The sequence below is a fragment of the Haliotis rufescens genome, unplaced genomic scaffold, assembly GCF_023055435.1.
Source record: "Haliotis rufescens isolate VD_foot unplaced genomic scaffold, xgHalRufe1.0.p SCAF_19, whole genome shotgun sequence".
Classification (NCBI taxonomy): Eukaryota; Metazoa; Mollusca; class Gastropoda; order Lepetellida; family Haliotidae; genus Haliotis; species Haliotis rufescens.
This window is the reverse complement of record NW_025963879.1, coordinates 22162937-22181266: the sequence shown is the minus strand read 5'-3', so window position 1 is coordinate 22181266 and position 18330 is coordinate 22162937. Positions and strand designations below refer to the sequence as shown.

General features: G+C 43.6%; 1 protein-coding gene across 1 annotated transcript; it reads left to right on the top strand.

Annotated features, from left to right (window-relative positions):
- The first annotated feature begins 1397 nt into the window (after positions 1-1397).
- LOC124135297 (centrosomal protein of 290 kDa-like) lies at positions 1398-17214 on the top strand. Its single transcript, XM_046500566.2, has 7 exons — positions 1398-1568; positions 2970-3109; positions 5354-5455; positions 9554-9644; positions 12050-12158; positions 15334-15422; positions 16754-17214. The coding sequence occupies exons 1-7, from the start codon at positions 1521-1523 to the stop codon at positions 16907-16909; spliced, it is 735 nt and encodes a 244-aa protein (XP_046356522.2). The 5' UTR covers positions 1398-1520; the 3' UTR covers positions 16910-17214.
- Positions 17215-18330: the final 1116 nt, after the last annotated feature.

Genomic DNA, 18330 nt, shown 5'->3' with positions numbered 1-18330 from the left:
TGAATATTGTTAAAAGCGGCGTTAAATCCTACTCACTCACTCACTGTTTATAGGGACCATGATAGGGAATTGGGTAGACAAGCTGACTAGTAGAGTGGCTGCTATCTTTTCTTTCTGGCTGGTGAAAATAAAACCTATGAAGTATGACTGGCGAGCTTAATTTCTCTCCAGGGAGCTCGAATAATGTTATTCAGTTGTCAAATATGAAAGTTTTAAAATGGTCAAAAGATTTTCAATGGCAGATTTCTGATGCTATAAAAGTTTTCGTCGTTATTATAGTCCCTTATCACTACTTCTGCAAGTGGCCGAATTCTGTTGGATATTGACTACTTAGGTTCTAGACCCGTGAAGATCTGTGGTAGAATAGGTCTTCAGCAACCCATGCTTGCCGTCAAATGCGACTATGCTTGTCGTCAAAGGCGACTAACGGGATCGGGTGGTCAGGCTCGCTGACTTGGTTGATGCATGTCATCGGTTCCAATTGCGTGGATCGATGCTCATGATGTCAATCACTGGATTGTCTGATCCAGACTCGATTATTTACAGACCGCCGTCAGATAGTTGGAATTTTGCAAAGTGCGGCGTTAAATAACAAACCAACCAACTTAAGTTCTAACTTGGTTGCACCTTGAAATAAAAAAAAATATCTCTGCTGCCAGATTTCTCCTTGTATTTTATAATGTGAAAAGCATCTGGCTACTGAAATCCAAAATTGCAAGTAAAAATATTTAGCTAGCCCGGCTGGGTAGTACCGTTGTAAAGAAATATTTCACACACTGTATATTTTGGAAGGTTTTGAATTAAAAAATACTTTCCTCGAATGCGCATCCTGTTATTTTCTGTCCTTTATTGCATATTTTATAAATATTATTTTTGGGTTGATGTTATTATTTATTTATATTCACATTGATTATAATTTCTTACGCCCTCTATATCCCGTGCAATTACATGGATGTAAAACACGCAGCAACATTGCGGGGTAATTTGACGGTGGACCCTTTGTGTATACTACTCGAAAGAAGTTAAAGAAAAACCGATTCTTTCATATTACTGTAGTTAACGTGTCATGTTACAACAGATTAACTATCGTAGTAGGAAGGTGGGTGATCTTTAACTTGTTTGAGTAGTATACTTTCCGGTTTCTTTAACTACAAGATAAATATTGCTAATACACTTATATATTAAATATTAATTTAGATATATTGTGTTCTTTTGCGGCATGTTGCAAAATCTATATGATTTAATTCAAGCGACTTATGTGAATATAATATCTACAAAATTGGTTATCTACATTGGCAGTTGATCATTTGGGTAAAGGTCTATGTCAATGCAATGAATGGTCCCTTCAGTGAGGAATATTTCGTTTCGTTCTCAAGTCCGAAATTTCATCACGTGACATTCGATCAGGTCACGACACGATCAGCTGTGACAAGGAAAACAATTAACAACCCATCCTTTTGTGATCATATGACAGATGACATCCGTGTTGTCGCCGGGTCAACGGTTGATTTACTCACGTGATGTACGCCTCGACGATGTCATATCCTGATATACATTCATGCACACAGGTAGCCAATCCTTTTGTATGTATGTACTCTCACTGTCAACAGCTGATCTGAACTGTGACCGCTCGTAACAGACGAATGGTCGTAATAAAAGAGCAATATCTCGCTCGGTACAAAAAACTGACAGAGAAATGAAAGTGTCACCCGATTTTTAGTTTAAACATTTTTTAACATTATATGCAAGCTTCATTTATTTTATTTCAGACCAGAATATTCGATGTCATATATATGCAGTTTTTTCTCGGGGATTTTTCAAGGATTCACTAGCAACTATAGGGGGGGGGGGGGGGGTTACTTTCTTGAAAAGGGAAAGTTTGTGTTTAATTTCGTGTTTTCATAAATTCAGTCATTTTTTTTGTTTTATCAAATTCTGTATATACACCGCACTCAAATCAAATTAGGGCTGGCACGGGTCAGGTAGGTATACTGAGTAGGACCCGGTACGTACAGCAGGCCTAGATCTATCCGGAGTCACATGAAATACTGTTTAGTGACAAAAATTATCTAGAACTCCATCGTTACGATACAAGTCACCAATGTTCACATTTCTTTCCGACTATGAACGCATTTGTTCTGACTTATGCTTGAATAAGGATAAAACTTCAGTCAACTTCAGTGTTTGCATGAGCAGATCGTTTTATTCGTGTATCTAAATATGTTTTGCCGAGGCTAGGTTAAACTATTCCCAATCAGACATTTTGTTCCCATCTCTTGAGACCTACAGCATATACCCAGGTAGGGTCGGGTAATAGGGGGTTGGGTACCTGGGTAGTAAATTTGGACTCCTCCCAGCCCTAATTCAAATCAAGTCTTCCTCTTTATACTATAGGTCATATTATCAATTAAATGATAGTCAGCCCCACATCCATGACATTACTCAGTCATTAGTTATAATTTATAACAACTTGAATTGGGTTTCATTTTTCCAATTTAGTCATTTTTACTGACATTTCCTGCAGACTTGGTGTCGAATATCACCCTGTGAATAGTCTGTATATCATTGAATTTGATCTGCTGACAGTCTGTCTGTGCACCTGATCTGTTATCAGTCTGTGTCATTGGACCCGAGGGATGGTCGGGTAGCCTAGTGGTTAAAGCGTTTGCTCGTCATGCCAAAGACCCAGGTTCAATTCCTCACATGGGTACAAAGACCCAGGTTTGATTCCTAATATGGGTACAATGTGTGGAGTCTATTTCTGGTGTCTTCCACCGTCATATTGCTGGAATATTGCTAAAAGCGGTGTAAAACCAAACTCACTCACACATTGAACCTGATCGGTTCAGTCTGTTTCAGTGAACCCAATGTGTTGTCCGTCAGTGTTAGTAAACCCCATCTGTTGTCAGTCTGTGTCAGTAAATCCCATCTGTTGTCAGTCTGTGTCAGTAAACTCCATCTGTTGTCAGTCTGCAGCTGAAAATGTTGAGCTGAAGCGTCGCCTCCATCGACTTCGGGAGCACCGAGATGAGCTGCAGAGGGAGCTGAATGTCCTCAAGGAGAGGAAGAAGGAAGAAGATCTACTCCGGAACTACGTCACAACTCGAGAGTAAGATTGTTGAAAAGTACTTTTCCTTACACACATCCTTGAATGATCTTGCACCTGTGATCTTACAACATGCATAGACTGACGCTTAGTCTCCGAAACTATATAATTTTGATGAAAACAAAGAACTCCATTTAAACTGGAAGAAGTCCCAATGAATCAGAGATTCAAAACCTGTGGAAAATGTTTTGTTTTGATTGTTTGTTGTTGACACTGCACTAAGCAATATTCTAGCTATATGACGGCGGTCTGTAAATAATCAAGTCTGGACCAGACAATCCAGTGATTGACATCATGAACATCGAGCTATGCAACTGGGATACGATGACATGCATCAACCAAGTCAGTAACTCTGACCCAATCCTGTTAGATGCCTCTTGCAGCAATGTAGACTTCCTTCATTTAGGGCTAAGGCATTACATTTAGGGCTGGGCGGAAGGGAAAATAATGTGGATCAGGGACTGTGAGACAGACTTATGTATACCATTTCCTTATGGATTGTGGACTGAGGATTTTAGCATCTACTTGGCCAGACCACAGTGCAGTCAGGGTTCGAAAGTGGACTGGGCCAATGGCACAGTTACAATCATAAACGCAGAGTTATAAAATAATAAGTTCCTTGTGCCTGAATCATGTGTGAATGGCACACTTAGAAGTCCTATCTTTTCTTAAAAAAATACGCTGAAATGATATATATTTTAAGAAACCAGTGCAGGGTGCACTGTAGGAATTTTCTGACATCAGCCCTTTATGTGAAAATTTCAAATATTCCTTAGGTACACCCACACTTGCCCATACAGCACAATGTTAAAATGCCCAATTGTATTACAAAATATGGACCTTTGTTCAAACTTAGGGGCTAAAAGCACAAGGCCCCACCCTTGAATTGTCCCTGCCAGTGACAAATGTTTTCTAGCAAAAGTAACTTGTGCAGACATTTAAAATGAATACCGTATTTGACGTAATAAGCGCCCCGCTCTAATAAGCACCAACGGCGATATATGCTAATATATTGGCTCGTGAACCATCCCAATTAGCACCCTTTCCGATTGATCAATGTACACAATACTTATTTATTCGTGTATAATACGCACGCGTGTGTTATATGCACCCTTAATTATGGGCAATTAAATTCTGGAAAAATAGATCTGTCGTATATAAACAGTTCAGGCCATCAGCATAAACCACAAAATGTATTTTTTAACTCTGTTTTTTTCCACCAAAATAATATTCCAATAAGAACTCCCTATTTCTAATTTTGAGAGCGCCCTGGGCCCTTATTACGTCGAATACAATAACCATTGAGACCTGGACTCTGTAACTGTTTAGATGTATGAGTAGCTCGATTATTCTGGAATCGTTGTATACTGCAGCAGAGATTTCTAGCTAACAATAGCGAAAAGGTTAACAGCGTTTATGGTTCCACAATTTGGCCGTGTCTGGCACCAGACTTAACCTCCCTTTCAAACAATTTGTAATTTTTCTTTGAGCAAATCCATAGATGTACACACTGTGTACTAAAAAAAAAACACCTCTTGTCTGATGGTAGATGACCAGATGGTGGAAACACAAATTCGTACACACACCCGAAACACAAGTGTGGTGTCACCCTGGGCAACGTACTTAGTTCAAATGTGCCTCTGTTCACAGAGCTTGGAATGGCTACCTGTTATGGGAGGTGGATGTAAAAACCTTCTAGCGCCCCTAGAAGCTTGGGTTGTATACTCCCCAGGGAGTTGAGAATGATAACTGGAATGCAAACGGATCCTTGGTCGGGGAATAAATAAAACCACATTTGAACAGATACTAGTACCTGGAAACATACCTTTCCTTCAGAAGACAACATATTTATATATTTTTATTTTTTTCTAAACAAGATTTTTAGGACACTTTTGAGTATTAGCCCACATGACTAGTTTATTAAGGGGTGGTAGGGTAATCTAGTGACAAAAGTGTTTGCTGATCATACCAAAGACCCATGTTTGATATGTACCTTGTGTGAAGCCCATTTATGGTGTTTCAGGGCAGGGTATTGCCAGAATATTGCCAACGGTGGCGTAAAACGATAAAACCACACTCACTGACACGCTAGTTTATTAAATATCCTGCTGTCCCAAGTTGTATGAATTTGAATGTTATTGCACTAAAATCGTTTTGTGATAAGGGGTCCTGAGAAAGTTTTGTTTAATGTAGAGTGCTGCTGATTAATCATGGAATGGTTAAGAATCGTCCTTCCTCTGTTGGCAGTGTGTATGTGCAGACGGACCCTCGCCCCTGGCACACCAATAGGCACAGTCAGAAGTCGGAGGAGAAGAAACAAGCAGACCCAGAGTCACAGAAGCTGAACAAGTAGGTGGATTTCATCACTCATTTATCCAGCATTCTGAAATAAGTGCCTCTGGCAGCAGTGTTTGTAGTTGCCAGGCTGCCATCAGAGTGAGTGAGTGAGTTGGGTTTAACGCCGCTTTTAACAGTATTCCAGTCATATCGCAGCGTGTCAGCTTAATGTGGGAGGAAAGCCCCAAGTGATGCAGGTCTCAGACGTTTATCACTTCGGTGAAACCCACGAGCATGGGTATGGTGCTGACAAACCTTGAAACATAATCGGGGCGAACCGGGATTCGAACCCACAATCATAGGTTTCTGGCGTGCCAAGGGACGCAACTCTGCACAGCGAATCGCGGCGCCTCAGACGACTGGGCCACCCGTGCCCCCTGCTGCCATCAGAACCCATAAGACTTCAGAAGATGTAGGCCCTGACTATACTCTTCAGGCCCTCGTTTAAATAAAAACCAGCTTATTGTGATAAATATATTGACACATAAATTTCCTGCAGGCCATTAGGACCCATTCAACAGGCCTCAAAGTTGCGACTAAAACTGTCGCCAATGCGACCTAAATTTCAATTTGTCCACTGTCTAAAATTCAGAGGTAGCCAAATGACTACCTTGAAAAATATCTTGTGGCGACTAAATTCTATTGCTACACATATCATGCATATGTTGACACAAAAATAAATAACAGCTGATTTTTGAAAACACATCTGTATTAACAGATGTGTTTTCAAAAATCAGCTGTTATTTATTTTTTATTGTACTTGCAAATAATGCCTCCTAAAGTCGACAATTAACCCGAAATACATAAATATTAATTCAATTAGTATATTATTTCAGTCAACAATGCTCAATGGATAAGCAAGGATATACCTATATGATCTTGTAACATAAATTGCATCATTGTTCAAGTCACAAATAACAAAAATCAAGTACAATTTCCACTAGTATACAATTCCAAGACTAGTGCTATGACTTGTACATATTATAATAGTTATTTGATCAAAGATCACTTCAAATGTTTTTGGCTACCTGCAATATTGGCTTGACTTTTTGATTTTACCACTGGCTACCAGGAAAAAAATACTAGTAGCCATGTGGCTATTTGGTAAAAATTTAACGTTGAGGCCTGTCCAGATTTGAAACTACAGGCCTGACTCCTGCCCTGCCTGCCATGGACCTTTGGGTAGGTGCTTATTCAATCTCATTAAAATCAGGTCTTAGTTTTCGCTTCCGCTAAGCAAAGATCTGAGGACATCCAATTCAGGTCACGTCAGACCGACCTTGCGCGAACTTTGACCGACCAATGGAATGACCAATCAGAAGGCAGCTTTCTCGTGCTTTACGGCACTAATTTCAAATTGGCGACTATGCTTCGAAACATATTTTGACGAATTCTTGATTATAAATTAGAAACCTGAACAAAAGAACATTCCGAAATGGCTAACATATGGTCTAGAGTGTATGGAATCAGTCGTTATACCCGTAACTATCGTTCGGAGTTAAAATTTTCGAGGTTGCGTGATTAGAAATCACATTCCGACTGTCACTTTCATGATCTGGTAAGCAATGCTCTGACTGGTCGGATGAAAGGTGGTTCTGACGTGACCCAAATGGGATGTCCTCAGATCTTTGTTCAGTGGTAGCGAGAACTAAGGTCTGATTTTAATGAGATTGGTGCTTATTTCTCACACTGCCTGGCAGGCACACTGGTAGAAAAGTGTCATTCAGTTCTTAAATGCAAAGTTAATTTTACATTGTATTTGAGTGACCTCTACAAAATTAGTTATAGGCTTCAAAAAATAAAAGAATTGATTCTAAAGCAATGACTTTTGAAAATATAGTGCAGGTTAGCGGTGTTTTTTGTTCTAACTAGTATGTACCCAAATAAACTGTTGTGTACCATCAACCTGGGAAAGGGCCCCCCTACATAAACAAACATACAAACTACTTTTGCTACCATTTCCATAATCTGAGATACTCAGTAAAGCAGTGTGTATGTAAAGGGAGGTAACTGCATGCTATATTGGATCGCATTGTTTTCAAGTATACTTATCCAAAAAAGAAACTGAGCATAGCAAACAATGAATACAGTAAATGTACAGTAGAAATTTATTCAAAAGAAATGATATTGGATGAAACACAATTCATTTGTCTACAAACATGAACAACATTAAATGTGGATGGTGTACAGTGTCGACTTCAGGATGCTAATGAGGTGCATGGGGTCAATATCTAAAGTCACAGATTCAGTTGCCTGTATGTCTGCTCAATTGGCGAAAGGTTCGGTGAAATTGCTGGCCATGGCAGAACACCGACTTGTTGCTGGAGAAATTGTTGCATAACACAGGCTGTGTGTGGACGTGCATTGTCTTGCTGAAAAAATATACCAGGGCCATGACGTTGAATGAAGGGAATAACAACCGGTGCCACAATTTCATCACGGTATCGTGCTGCATTCAAATTACCGTCCACAATGATCAAAGGCCTCCTGTTCCTAGCAGTGAGGTCTCCCCACACCATGACAGTGCCTCCACCATATTGATTCCTCTCCACAACATATGCATTTGCGTAGCGTTCATTGTTACGTCGATAAACCCGTTGACGGCCATCTGATGATGACAGGTTAATACACATCTTCCCGAGGCAAGAGAGTTAACTGACTTTAAAAGTCCAGTTTCCACCCTTGCCGAACTAGGCTGGAATTCCTTGGCTCGATCGTAGCGCCACCAGTGGCTATTTCGAGTTATGTCCTTTCCATGCCTCTCCTATTGACCAATCAGATTCAACCTCTCGTATCACTTGCATTTGCTTCAAACTAAATCGTGGCGCCCAGTCAAGATGATCTGATTGATAATCAAGATCTATATTGTGATAAAACGAGTCTTACATCGCAAAGTGCATCAAATCAAGTGAGCACCTTGATTAAAAGCATGAAAAGATTTAGAAAATATCTGTTGACAACGAGTAAGCGATGCACATGCTTTGCAAATCCTGCAGTCGACCGAAATCTGCATGACACTTTACGAACCGGATTTCGATTTCAGTGCGCGATTTTGATTGGACTATGCATAGACTCGTTAGTCCAGCCAAAATGTAACTCCATAATACCAGCCTAGTTTGGCAAGGGTGGAAACTGGACTTTTATAGTCAGTTAACTCACTTGCCTCGGGAAGATGGTTAAGACGCACCAGTACTGAGGGTGCCTGACATATTGTCTGCACCATTGTAAATGTGCCCGGCGATGACGTAGTGGGACAAATAGCAGGTCTCCTTGCACGTAGGCCATAACTTCTTAGGCGGTTGATGACCCTTCGTGGATGAATCCGTCATTAGGAATGCTACGGGCTGTTGTTGTTGCTGCTTGACACCGATTTCGGAGATGAACCAGTCAAATTCATCGATCTTGAGCAAGTGTGGTAACCCTCGGTCTCCCTGAACGTTGATGGTCTCTGACGTCATTTTGTTGTGCATAATGACGGACTAATGCGAATATGGTGTCACAATGGCAATTGAAATGTTGAGCAACCTCCCGTTGGGTGGTACCAGATTGTAGTATACCCAGGGCTATATGACATTCAGCTGTTGTCAGTCTTCCATATACAGTATTCGACGTAATAAGCACACCGCTCTAATAAGCGTCCACGGCGATATTTACTAATACATTGGCTAGTGAACAATCCCAATTAGCACCCCGTCCGATTGATCAATGTACACATGATTTATTTATTCGTGTATGATAAGCATTCGTGTGTTATATGCACCCTTTATTATCCGCAATTAAATTCTGGAAAACTATATCTCTCATATATAAACATTCCAGGCTGTCAGCATAAACCACGAAATTTAAGATATTGCAACTCTGGTTTCTTTTCACCAAAATAATATTCTAATAAGAGCCCCCATTCCTATTTTTGAGAGCGCCCTGGGCACTTAAAATGTCGAATACGGTAGTAGGTCTATACAGGAAAAATGACCTTATTTTTAAAAGCTTAAAATTGTCACAAAGACACTCATTTTAGAGAAATATGTAGTATGTTTTATACTAGCCAGTTTGCATATTCTCACCCCTCATGCTTTACATCACTTGATAAAGATGTGCCCTGTGTTGCAGGATGCTGACGATGCACTCTCAGCTGATGAAGAGATACGAGAAGGAGGTGAAACAGAACATGGTCCACATGGAGAGCATCGCGGACCTCAATGTGAGCTCAATTGTGAAACTGAGGAGAGTAGCTATGTGACAAGGACACACACTGAGGTCTATACTAACTTAGAACTTGAGTGAGTGAGTGAGTTGGGTTTAACGCCGCTTTTAACAGTATTCCAGTTATGTCACAGCGTGTCAGCTTAATGTGGGAGGAAAGCCCCAAGTGATGCAGGTCTCAAACGTTTACCACTTCAGTGAAACCCACGAGCACGGGTATGGTGCTGACAAACCTAGAAACATAATCAGGGCGAACTGGGATTCGAACCCACAATCATAGGTTTCTGGCGTGTCCAAGGGACGCAACTCTGCACAGCGAATCACGGCGCCTTAGATGACTGGGCCACCCATGCCCCCCACTTAGTACTTGAAACTTGGGATCCCTTTATACTCTAATTTTTAGCTCACCTGACTGAAAGCAAAGTGCACTTGTGTCATGACCTGTTTGTCTATTGTGCCTCGTCCATCGTTCATCGTCCGTCGTAAACATGTTCTCTTCAGAAACATCTGAATCTTCATGAACCTTTTGCCACCAATGAATGTGTATGTTTCTCTGTATGATGACATCATGTTTTGTTCAAATTATCAGACATTCTTCTTAGTTTGATCCTGAAAATAATTTAATATCAAGACTGACAGGAACATTTTTGCCCATTGCAGCCACACTGAGATGGCCAATACTCAGACAAATTTGTTCAAAATGTAATATTTTTTTAATGTGAAGTTTACACAATTCAGGGTTTCCATTGGAAACTGACTGTGAAAATGATGTTCATAAGTGTATGAACAACACAATTTGATGTTCATATGTTTTTCACAAGACGGTATTCTTGAAATAATGTAAACTCTGGCAGATTACTTCCACATTCCTGGTGGAACCCCTGAATGAATACATACAGAAGCATTGTTTCTGATCATTTAGACCTTTAATCAGCATTATAGCAGACATAGGGAAAAGGCAGAGAGTTTTACTGCATGATCATTCACAAATATCCTCGGGGCGGTCGGGTAGCCTAGTGGTTAAAGCGTTCGCTCGTCACGCCGAAGACCTGGGTTCGATTCCCGACATGGGCACAATGTGTGAAGCCCATTTCTGGTGTCCCCCGCCGTGATATTGCTGGAATATTGCTAAAAGCGGCGTAAAACCATACTCACTCACTCACTCACAAATATCCTCGCTACAACCCATCCTGGTAAACAAAACGAAGAAATGCACATCCAAACTATCATAGTATCAACTCGATCTGTGTCTAGACTACAGTGACACTCTATGAATTTACCGGGGGAACGGGTGGCCCAGTTGTCTAAGGCGCCGCGATTAGCTGTGCAGAGTTGCGTCCCTTTGGCATGCCAGAAACCTATGATTGTGGGTTTGAATCCCGGTTCGCCTCGATTATGTCTCTAGGTTTGTCAACACCATACCCGTGCTCGTGGGTTTCACCGAAGTGGTAAACGTCTGAGACCTGCATCACTTCGGGCTTTCGTCCCACATTTAGCTGACACACTGTGATATAACTGGAATACTGTTAAAAACGGCGAAAAACCTAACTCACTCACTCACTCACTATGAATTTACCTCAGTATCTATTTCACACATCTTCACAATCACCTTTCATCGGCCAGTGGATCAGTGATGGCTAACAATTGTAATCGCCACAGGTTCGTGAACAAATTCAGAATTCTCTCAAGTCGTCTCGGACATTTTGGCGTCCAGTATTTGATGTAAATGTGTTGTGACATGCTGTCACTGTGACTGACTGACTGAGGTTGTTTGTAGCACACCTTCTTCATCTGATGATGATATTGTTTTAATCTATTTGTGGTAACCACGCAATAATAGACATTCCTGTAGAGCCAGGTGTGCATACATAGGCTCATGTCAACTCTTCTTTTGAGGTACTGTTTTATTCTGTGTTACCTGTGGTTCTTGTATTGCTATCAGTGTAAACATGAAGTCACACATACTAAATGAAATTGTGTAATACAACCCTCGAGGTATAAAATAGTGATATAAAACATTTTAAGAATTGACTTACACTTTGTGTGATTCCATTGCAACGATGTTGCAACGACATTTTCGCAATATTTGAAAAGTTATCAAAATACATTTTGGTGCTGTAAGCTTCTCTGGAAATGCCAGACTGAGGAAGGTGAGTTTGATGACATCATGTTTTGTTCAAAGTGCCATTGTCCGAAACAGCTTACCGCTACGACTGTCGTAAGTCTATTTCAGGTGTGGGAGTTACGATCACCTTAGCACTAAGATCGCTTTGTACAACAGCACCAAGACCTTTAGGATTTTAGTTTTTTGACATCTTGATATGCTGCACAAGGAGTTGTTCTTTTCTGAAAGTCATTGAATTGTTTGGGTAAATATGTCACTTGATAAACTTCTGTTTCCAGGTGAGGATGATGGAAATGGAGAACAGGATGAAGGAAGAAAAAGAAAAAGCCCTCAGACTTGAGGCTGAGCTTGTCGGGGTCAGGGGTCATACTGGGTCAAGGACTCTGGGTAATGAATATTTCCTGATTTCATCCAGATGAGGAGAAATGAAAACTTTGAATTATACTCCTCAGTGCTGATTATAGAAGAGTAAAATTTTGATGTGATGGATTATGAACACCTTCAACTATTCTGACAAACATAAGGCCAAGAACTGAATAGGATCCTGTGTCCCTTGCTAGAGGTGGTCAGTGTTGGGCACAATAGGACCCTGTGTCCCTTGCTAGAGGTGGTCAGTGTTGGGCACAATAGGACCTTGTGTCCCTTGCTAGAGGTGGTCAGTGTTGGGCACAATAGGACCCTGTGACCCTTGCTAGGGGTTGGTCAGTGTGGAGCACAATAGGATCCTGTGCCCCTTGCTAGAGGTGGTCAGTGTTGGGCACAATAGGACCCTGTGACCCTTGCTAGGGGTTGGTCAGTGTGGAGCACAATAGGATCCTGTGCCCCTTGCTAGGGGGTAGTCGGTGTGGAGCACAATAGGACCCTGTGACCCTTGCTAGGGGGTGGTCAGTGTGGGGCACAATAGGATCCTGTGCCCCTTGCTAGGGGGTAGTCGGTGTGGAGCACAATAGGACCCTGTGACCCTTGCTAGGGGTTGGTCAGTGTGGAGCACAATAGGACCCTGTGACCCTTGCTAGGGGGTAGTCGGTGTGGAGCACAATAGGACCCTGTGACCCTTGCTAGGGGGTGGTCAGTGTGGAGCACAATAGGATCCTGTGCCCCTTGCTAGAGGTGGTCAGTGTTGGGCACAATAGGACCCTGTGACCCTTGCTAGGGGTTGGTCAGTGTGGAGCACAATAGGATCCTGTGCCCCTTGCTAGGGGGTAGTCGGTGTGGAGCACAATAGGACCCTGTGACCCTTGCTAGGGGGTGGTCAGTGTGGGGCACAATAGGATCCTGTGCCCCTTGCTAGGGGGTAGTCGGTGTGGAGCACAATAGGACCCTGTGACCCTTGCTAGGGGGTGGTCAGTGTGGGGCACAATAGGATCCTGTGCCCCTTGCTAGGGGGTAGTCGGTGTGGAGCACAATAGGACCCTGTGACCCTTGCTAGGGGGTGGTCAGTGTGGAGCACAATAGGATCCTGTGTCCCTTGCTAGGGGTGGTCAGTGTGGAGCACAATAGGACCCTGTGCCCCTTGCTAGGGGGTGGTCAGTGTGGAGCACAATAGGACCCTGTGACCCTTGCTAGGGGGTAGTCAGTGTGGAGCACAATAGGATCCTGTGCCCCTTGCTAGGGGGTTGTCAGTGTGGAGCACAATAGGATCCTGTGACCCTTGCTAGGGGGTGGTCAGTGTGGAGCACAATAGGATCCTGTGCCCCTTGCTAGGGGGTGGTCAGTAATGGGCACAATAGGATCCTGTGCCCCTTGCTAGGGGGTGGTCAGTGTTGGGCACAATAGGACCCTGTGACCCTTGCTAGGGGTTGGTCAGTGTGGAGCACAATAGGATCCTGTGCCCCTTGCTAGGGGGTAGTCGGTGTGGAGCACAATAGGACCCTGTGACCCTTGCTAGGGGGTGGTCAGTGTGGGGCACAATAGGATCCTGTGCCCCTTGCTAGGGGGTAGTCGGTGTGGAGCACAATAGGACCCTGTGACCCTTGCTAGGGGTGGTCAGTGTGGGGCACAATAGGATCCTGTGCCCCTTGCTAGGGGTTGGTCAATGTGGGGCACAATAGGATCCTGTGCCCCTTGCTAGGGGGTTGTCGGTGTGGAGCACAATAGGACCCTGTGCCCCTTGCTAGGGGGTGGTCAGTGTGGAGCACAATAGGACCCTGTGACCCTTGCTAGGGGGTAGTCAGTGTGGGGCACAATAGGATCCTGTTACCCTTGCTAGGGGGTAGTCAGTGTGGGGCACAATAGGATCCTGTGACCCTTGCTAGGGGGTAGTCAGTGTGGAGCACAATAGGACCCTGTGCCCCTTGCTAGGGATGGTCAGTGTGGAGCACAATAGGACCCTGTGCCCCTTGCTAGAGGTGGTCAGTGTGGAGCACAATAGGATCCTGTGCCCCTTGCTAGGAATGGTCAGTGTGGGGCACAATAGGACCCTGTGACCCTTGCTAGGGGGTGGTCAGTGTTGGGCACAATAGGACCCTGTGCCCCTTGCTAGAGATGGTCAGTGTTGGGCAGAATAGGACCCTGTGCCCCTTGCTAGGGGTGGTCAGTGTGGAGCACAATAGGACCCTGTGCCCCTTGCTAGGGTTGGTGTGGGGCACAATAGGACCCTGTGTCCCTTGCTAGGGGTTGGTCAGTGTGGAGCACAATAGGACCCTGTGACCCTTGCTAGGGGGTGGTCAGTGTGGAGCACAATAGGATCCTGTGTCCCTTGCTAGGGGGTAGTCGGTGTGGAGCACAATAGGACCCTGTGACCCTTGCTAGGGGTGGTCAGTGTGGAGCACAATAGGACCCTTTGCCCCTTGCTAGGGGGTTGTCAGTGTGGAGCACAATAGGACCCTGTGCCCCTTGCTAGAGATGGTCAGTGTTGGGCAGAATAGGACCCTGTGCCCCTTGCTAGGGGTGGTCAGTGTGGAGCACAATAGGACCCTGTGCCCCTTGCTAGGGTTGGTGTGGGGCACAATAGGACCCTGTGTCCCTTGCTAGGGGTTGGTCAGTGTGGAGCACAATAGGACCCTGTGACCCTTGCTAGGGGGTGGTCAGTGTGGAGCACAATAGGATCCTGTGTCCCTTGCTAGGGGGTAGTCGGTGTGGAGCACAATAGGACCCTGTGACCCTTGCTAGGGGTGGTCAGTGTGGAGCACAATAGGACCCTTTGCCCCTTGCTAGGGGGTTGTCAGTGTGGAGCACAATAGGACCCTGTGCCCCTTGCTAGAGATGGTCAGTGTTGGGCAGAATAGGACCCTGTGCCCCTTGCTAGGGGTGGTCAGTGTGGAGCACAATAGGACCCTGTGCCCCTTGCTAGGGGTTGGTCAGTGTTGGGCACAATAGGACCCTGTGCCCCTTGCTAGAGGTGGTCAGTGTTGGGCAGAATAGGACCCTGTGCCCCTTGCTAGGGGTGGTCAGTGTGGACAGAATAGGACCCTGTGTCCCTTGCTAGGGGTGGTCATTGTGAACAGAATAGGACCATTGTAAGGGTGTGGTCACCAACACTGGAATGTCAAGTTCAAAAGTTCAAAGAGCGATGCTCTGAAATATTTTGTCCATAAAATTACTTTTATCCATTTTCCTGCAGACTCTGAACTGCGAGACATTGTCAGAGAGAGGAACAAACTGAAGAGAGAGAACAAGAAACTTCGGGAAGAGCTGGATGGTCTAGATGAGGTGTGTCTGGATTCCTTTCTTGTCAGGGGAGATCACTGAGTTATAACAAATATCAATGGTAGATATCCCTAGAATATGTTGGTTAGGAGAGGTGACTCAATGTTTAGGGTGGTCAGACTTGGTGACTTGGTCGATGAGAATTGTAGAATTGATTATTTACAGGTTGCAGTCATATTGATGGAATGTTGCTGAGTTAAGCAAACAAACAAACAAGTAGGGAATCTGGGGCAATACTTGTGGTCAGCAACTTAAATGAGGATCATGTGGTAAGAGTGTGTGACCTGTCTGAAAATGTGTTGCCTGATGGTGTGAATCTTTGCTCATGATATCAGCCACTGATTTGCCTGGCCCAGAAGAAGTGAGGTAAAATTGGGTTTTATTCAACAGTGTGTGTCGGGGGATGTTCTGCTCAGTTTTAGTTTAATCTCCTTAATGCAGGGCATCAGGCAGGGTAACAACAAGTTTAATAAAGAAGAGAAATTATGGATGTCGACTTCTTTATTAAGAGGAACGCAAAGTTTCAGAGTATATACTTACTCCGTTCTTCACAGTTCTTCTTTATTCTCCTTTATGCAGGGAATCAGACAGGGTAACAACAAGTTTAATAAAGAAGAGAATGTATGGATTTCTTTCTTTCTTTCTCATGGAGACCATAATATTTCGGAGTATATATACTTAGTCCTTTGACCCGTGAAGATTCTGGGGTAGAATAGGTCTTCAGCAACCCATGCTTGCCGTAAATAGCGACTATGCTTGTCGTAAAAGGCTTCTGACAGGATCGGGTGGTCAGGCACGCTGACTTGGTTGATGCATGTCATTGATCCCAATTGCGTGGATCGATGCTCATAATATCAATCACTGGATTGTCTGGTCCAGACTCGATTATTTACAGACTGCCGTCATATAGCTGGAATATTGCTGAGTGCGCTGTTAATCAACCAACCAACCAACCAACCAACCAACCAACTTAGTCCTTCATCAGGTGAATAAATGCATTTAGTAATGCATGTTCTAAATGCCATTCAAAGTCTTAACAATGTCTTTTGGTATAACGCAACCTGGGATCTAACAGCTGACCTTCTACTCTCCAGATAAACGCTATCCACAATGTTTAGCTGGCTATGCAGTATGTCCTGAAACAAAATGTGTGGTAAAAAAATATGAATTATCTCCCCCTTTAAAAGAATAAAATTGTATGTTTTGCAGTAATGTCAGAACATTACTGTGTCCTATGGAGGGTTCTCTGATCTGCTGGTATTGTATCGGAGTTATTGATCTGATTTTAACAAATTGTAAAACATATATCAGGATTTCCTAATGTTATTTTACAGAGTTTCTTCGACGAGATCGAGGACATCAAGTTTGGGTTTCAGCAGTCAGCCCAACTCAACAAGGAGTATGAGAAGGCGCTCCGGAAACTGTGTCACAAGTTTGGTGTCCCCTACCCTCATCCAGAGCAAGCTGTTCTCATGTCAAAGAAGAAATGAACATTTAGGAATTTGGCCTCATCCGATGTGAAAGTCAAGTGAGCTATTGTCATGGCGAGTTGTCCGTCATCAGGTTGTCCAGTCATCCGTCCGTCTATCCATTTTTCTATGGAATCTCTTCTGAAACTACACTGCCTGTGGATCTGAAAGTGTCGAAAACTGCTCCAATGATTCTGATCCATTTGTTAAAATGGCTGCCTTTACTTCTTCATATGTAAGGTGGGCTTCAAAGCCTGGTGGCTCTATTTATATGAATTTAGAGTCAATGTACATTTGTTATATCATTTTACCAATAAAATTTATATTGTTAAAAGACATTTTGTTTGTTATTTTATAAGATATTTTTCTATATTAATAATTGTGATGCTTCAACAGAAAGAGACATAGTTATGTACAGTGCAAACTTGTTTATCAGGATGCAAGTGTTCCAGGTAATGATGTCCATTTTGCGCACGCACGCACGCACACATGCGCACACTCACGCACATATATGTGGATTGAGTGGTTTACAGTGTGCTTGTGTGGGGGGTTCCCAGTACTTTAACATGTGGAGTAGGTGGTTTACAGTGTGGCCTGGCTGTTTGTGTGGCTGGGTCCAAGTACTTTAACATGTGGAGTAGGTGGTTTACAGTGTGGCCTGGCTGTTTGTGTGGGGGGTTCCCAGTACTTTAACATGTGGAGTAGGTGGTTTACAGTGTGCTTGTGTGGGGGGTTCCCAGTACTTTAACATGTGGAGTAGGTGGTTTACAGTGTGGCCTGGCTGTTTGTGTGGCTGGGTCCAAGTACTTTAACATGTGGAGTAGGTGGTTTACAGTGTGCTTGTGTGGGGGGTTCCCAGTACTTTAACATGTGGAGTAGGTGGTTTACAGTGTGGCCTGGCTGTTTGTGTGGCTGGGTCCAAGTACTTTAACATGTGGAGTAGGTGGTTTACAGTGTGGCCTGGCTGTTTGTGTGGGGGGTTCCCAGTACTTTAACATGTGGAGTGAGTGGTTTACAGTGTGGCCTGGCTGTTTGTGTGGCTGGGTCCAAGTACTTTAACATGTGGAGTAGGTGGTTTACAGTGTGCTTGTGTGGGGGGTTCCCAGTACTTTAACATGTGGAGTAGGTGGTTTACAGTGTGGCCTGGCTGTTTGTGTGGGTGGGTCCAAGTACTTTAACATGTGGAGTGAGTGGTTTACAGTGTGCTTGTGTGGGGGGTTCCCAGTACTTTAACATGTGGAGTAGGTGGTTTACAGTGTGGCCTGGCTGTTTGTGTGGCTGGGTCCAAGTACTTTAACATGTGGAGTAGGTGGTTTACAGTGTGCTTGTGTGGGGGGTTCCCAGTACTTTAACATGTGGAGTAGGTGGTTTACAGTGTGGCCTGGCTGTTTGTGTGGCTGGGTCCAAGTACTTTAACATGTGGAGTGAGTGGTTTACAGTGT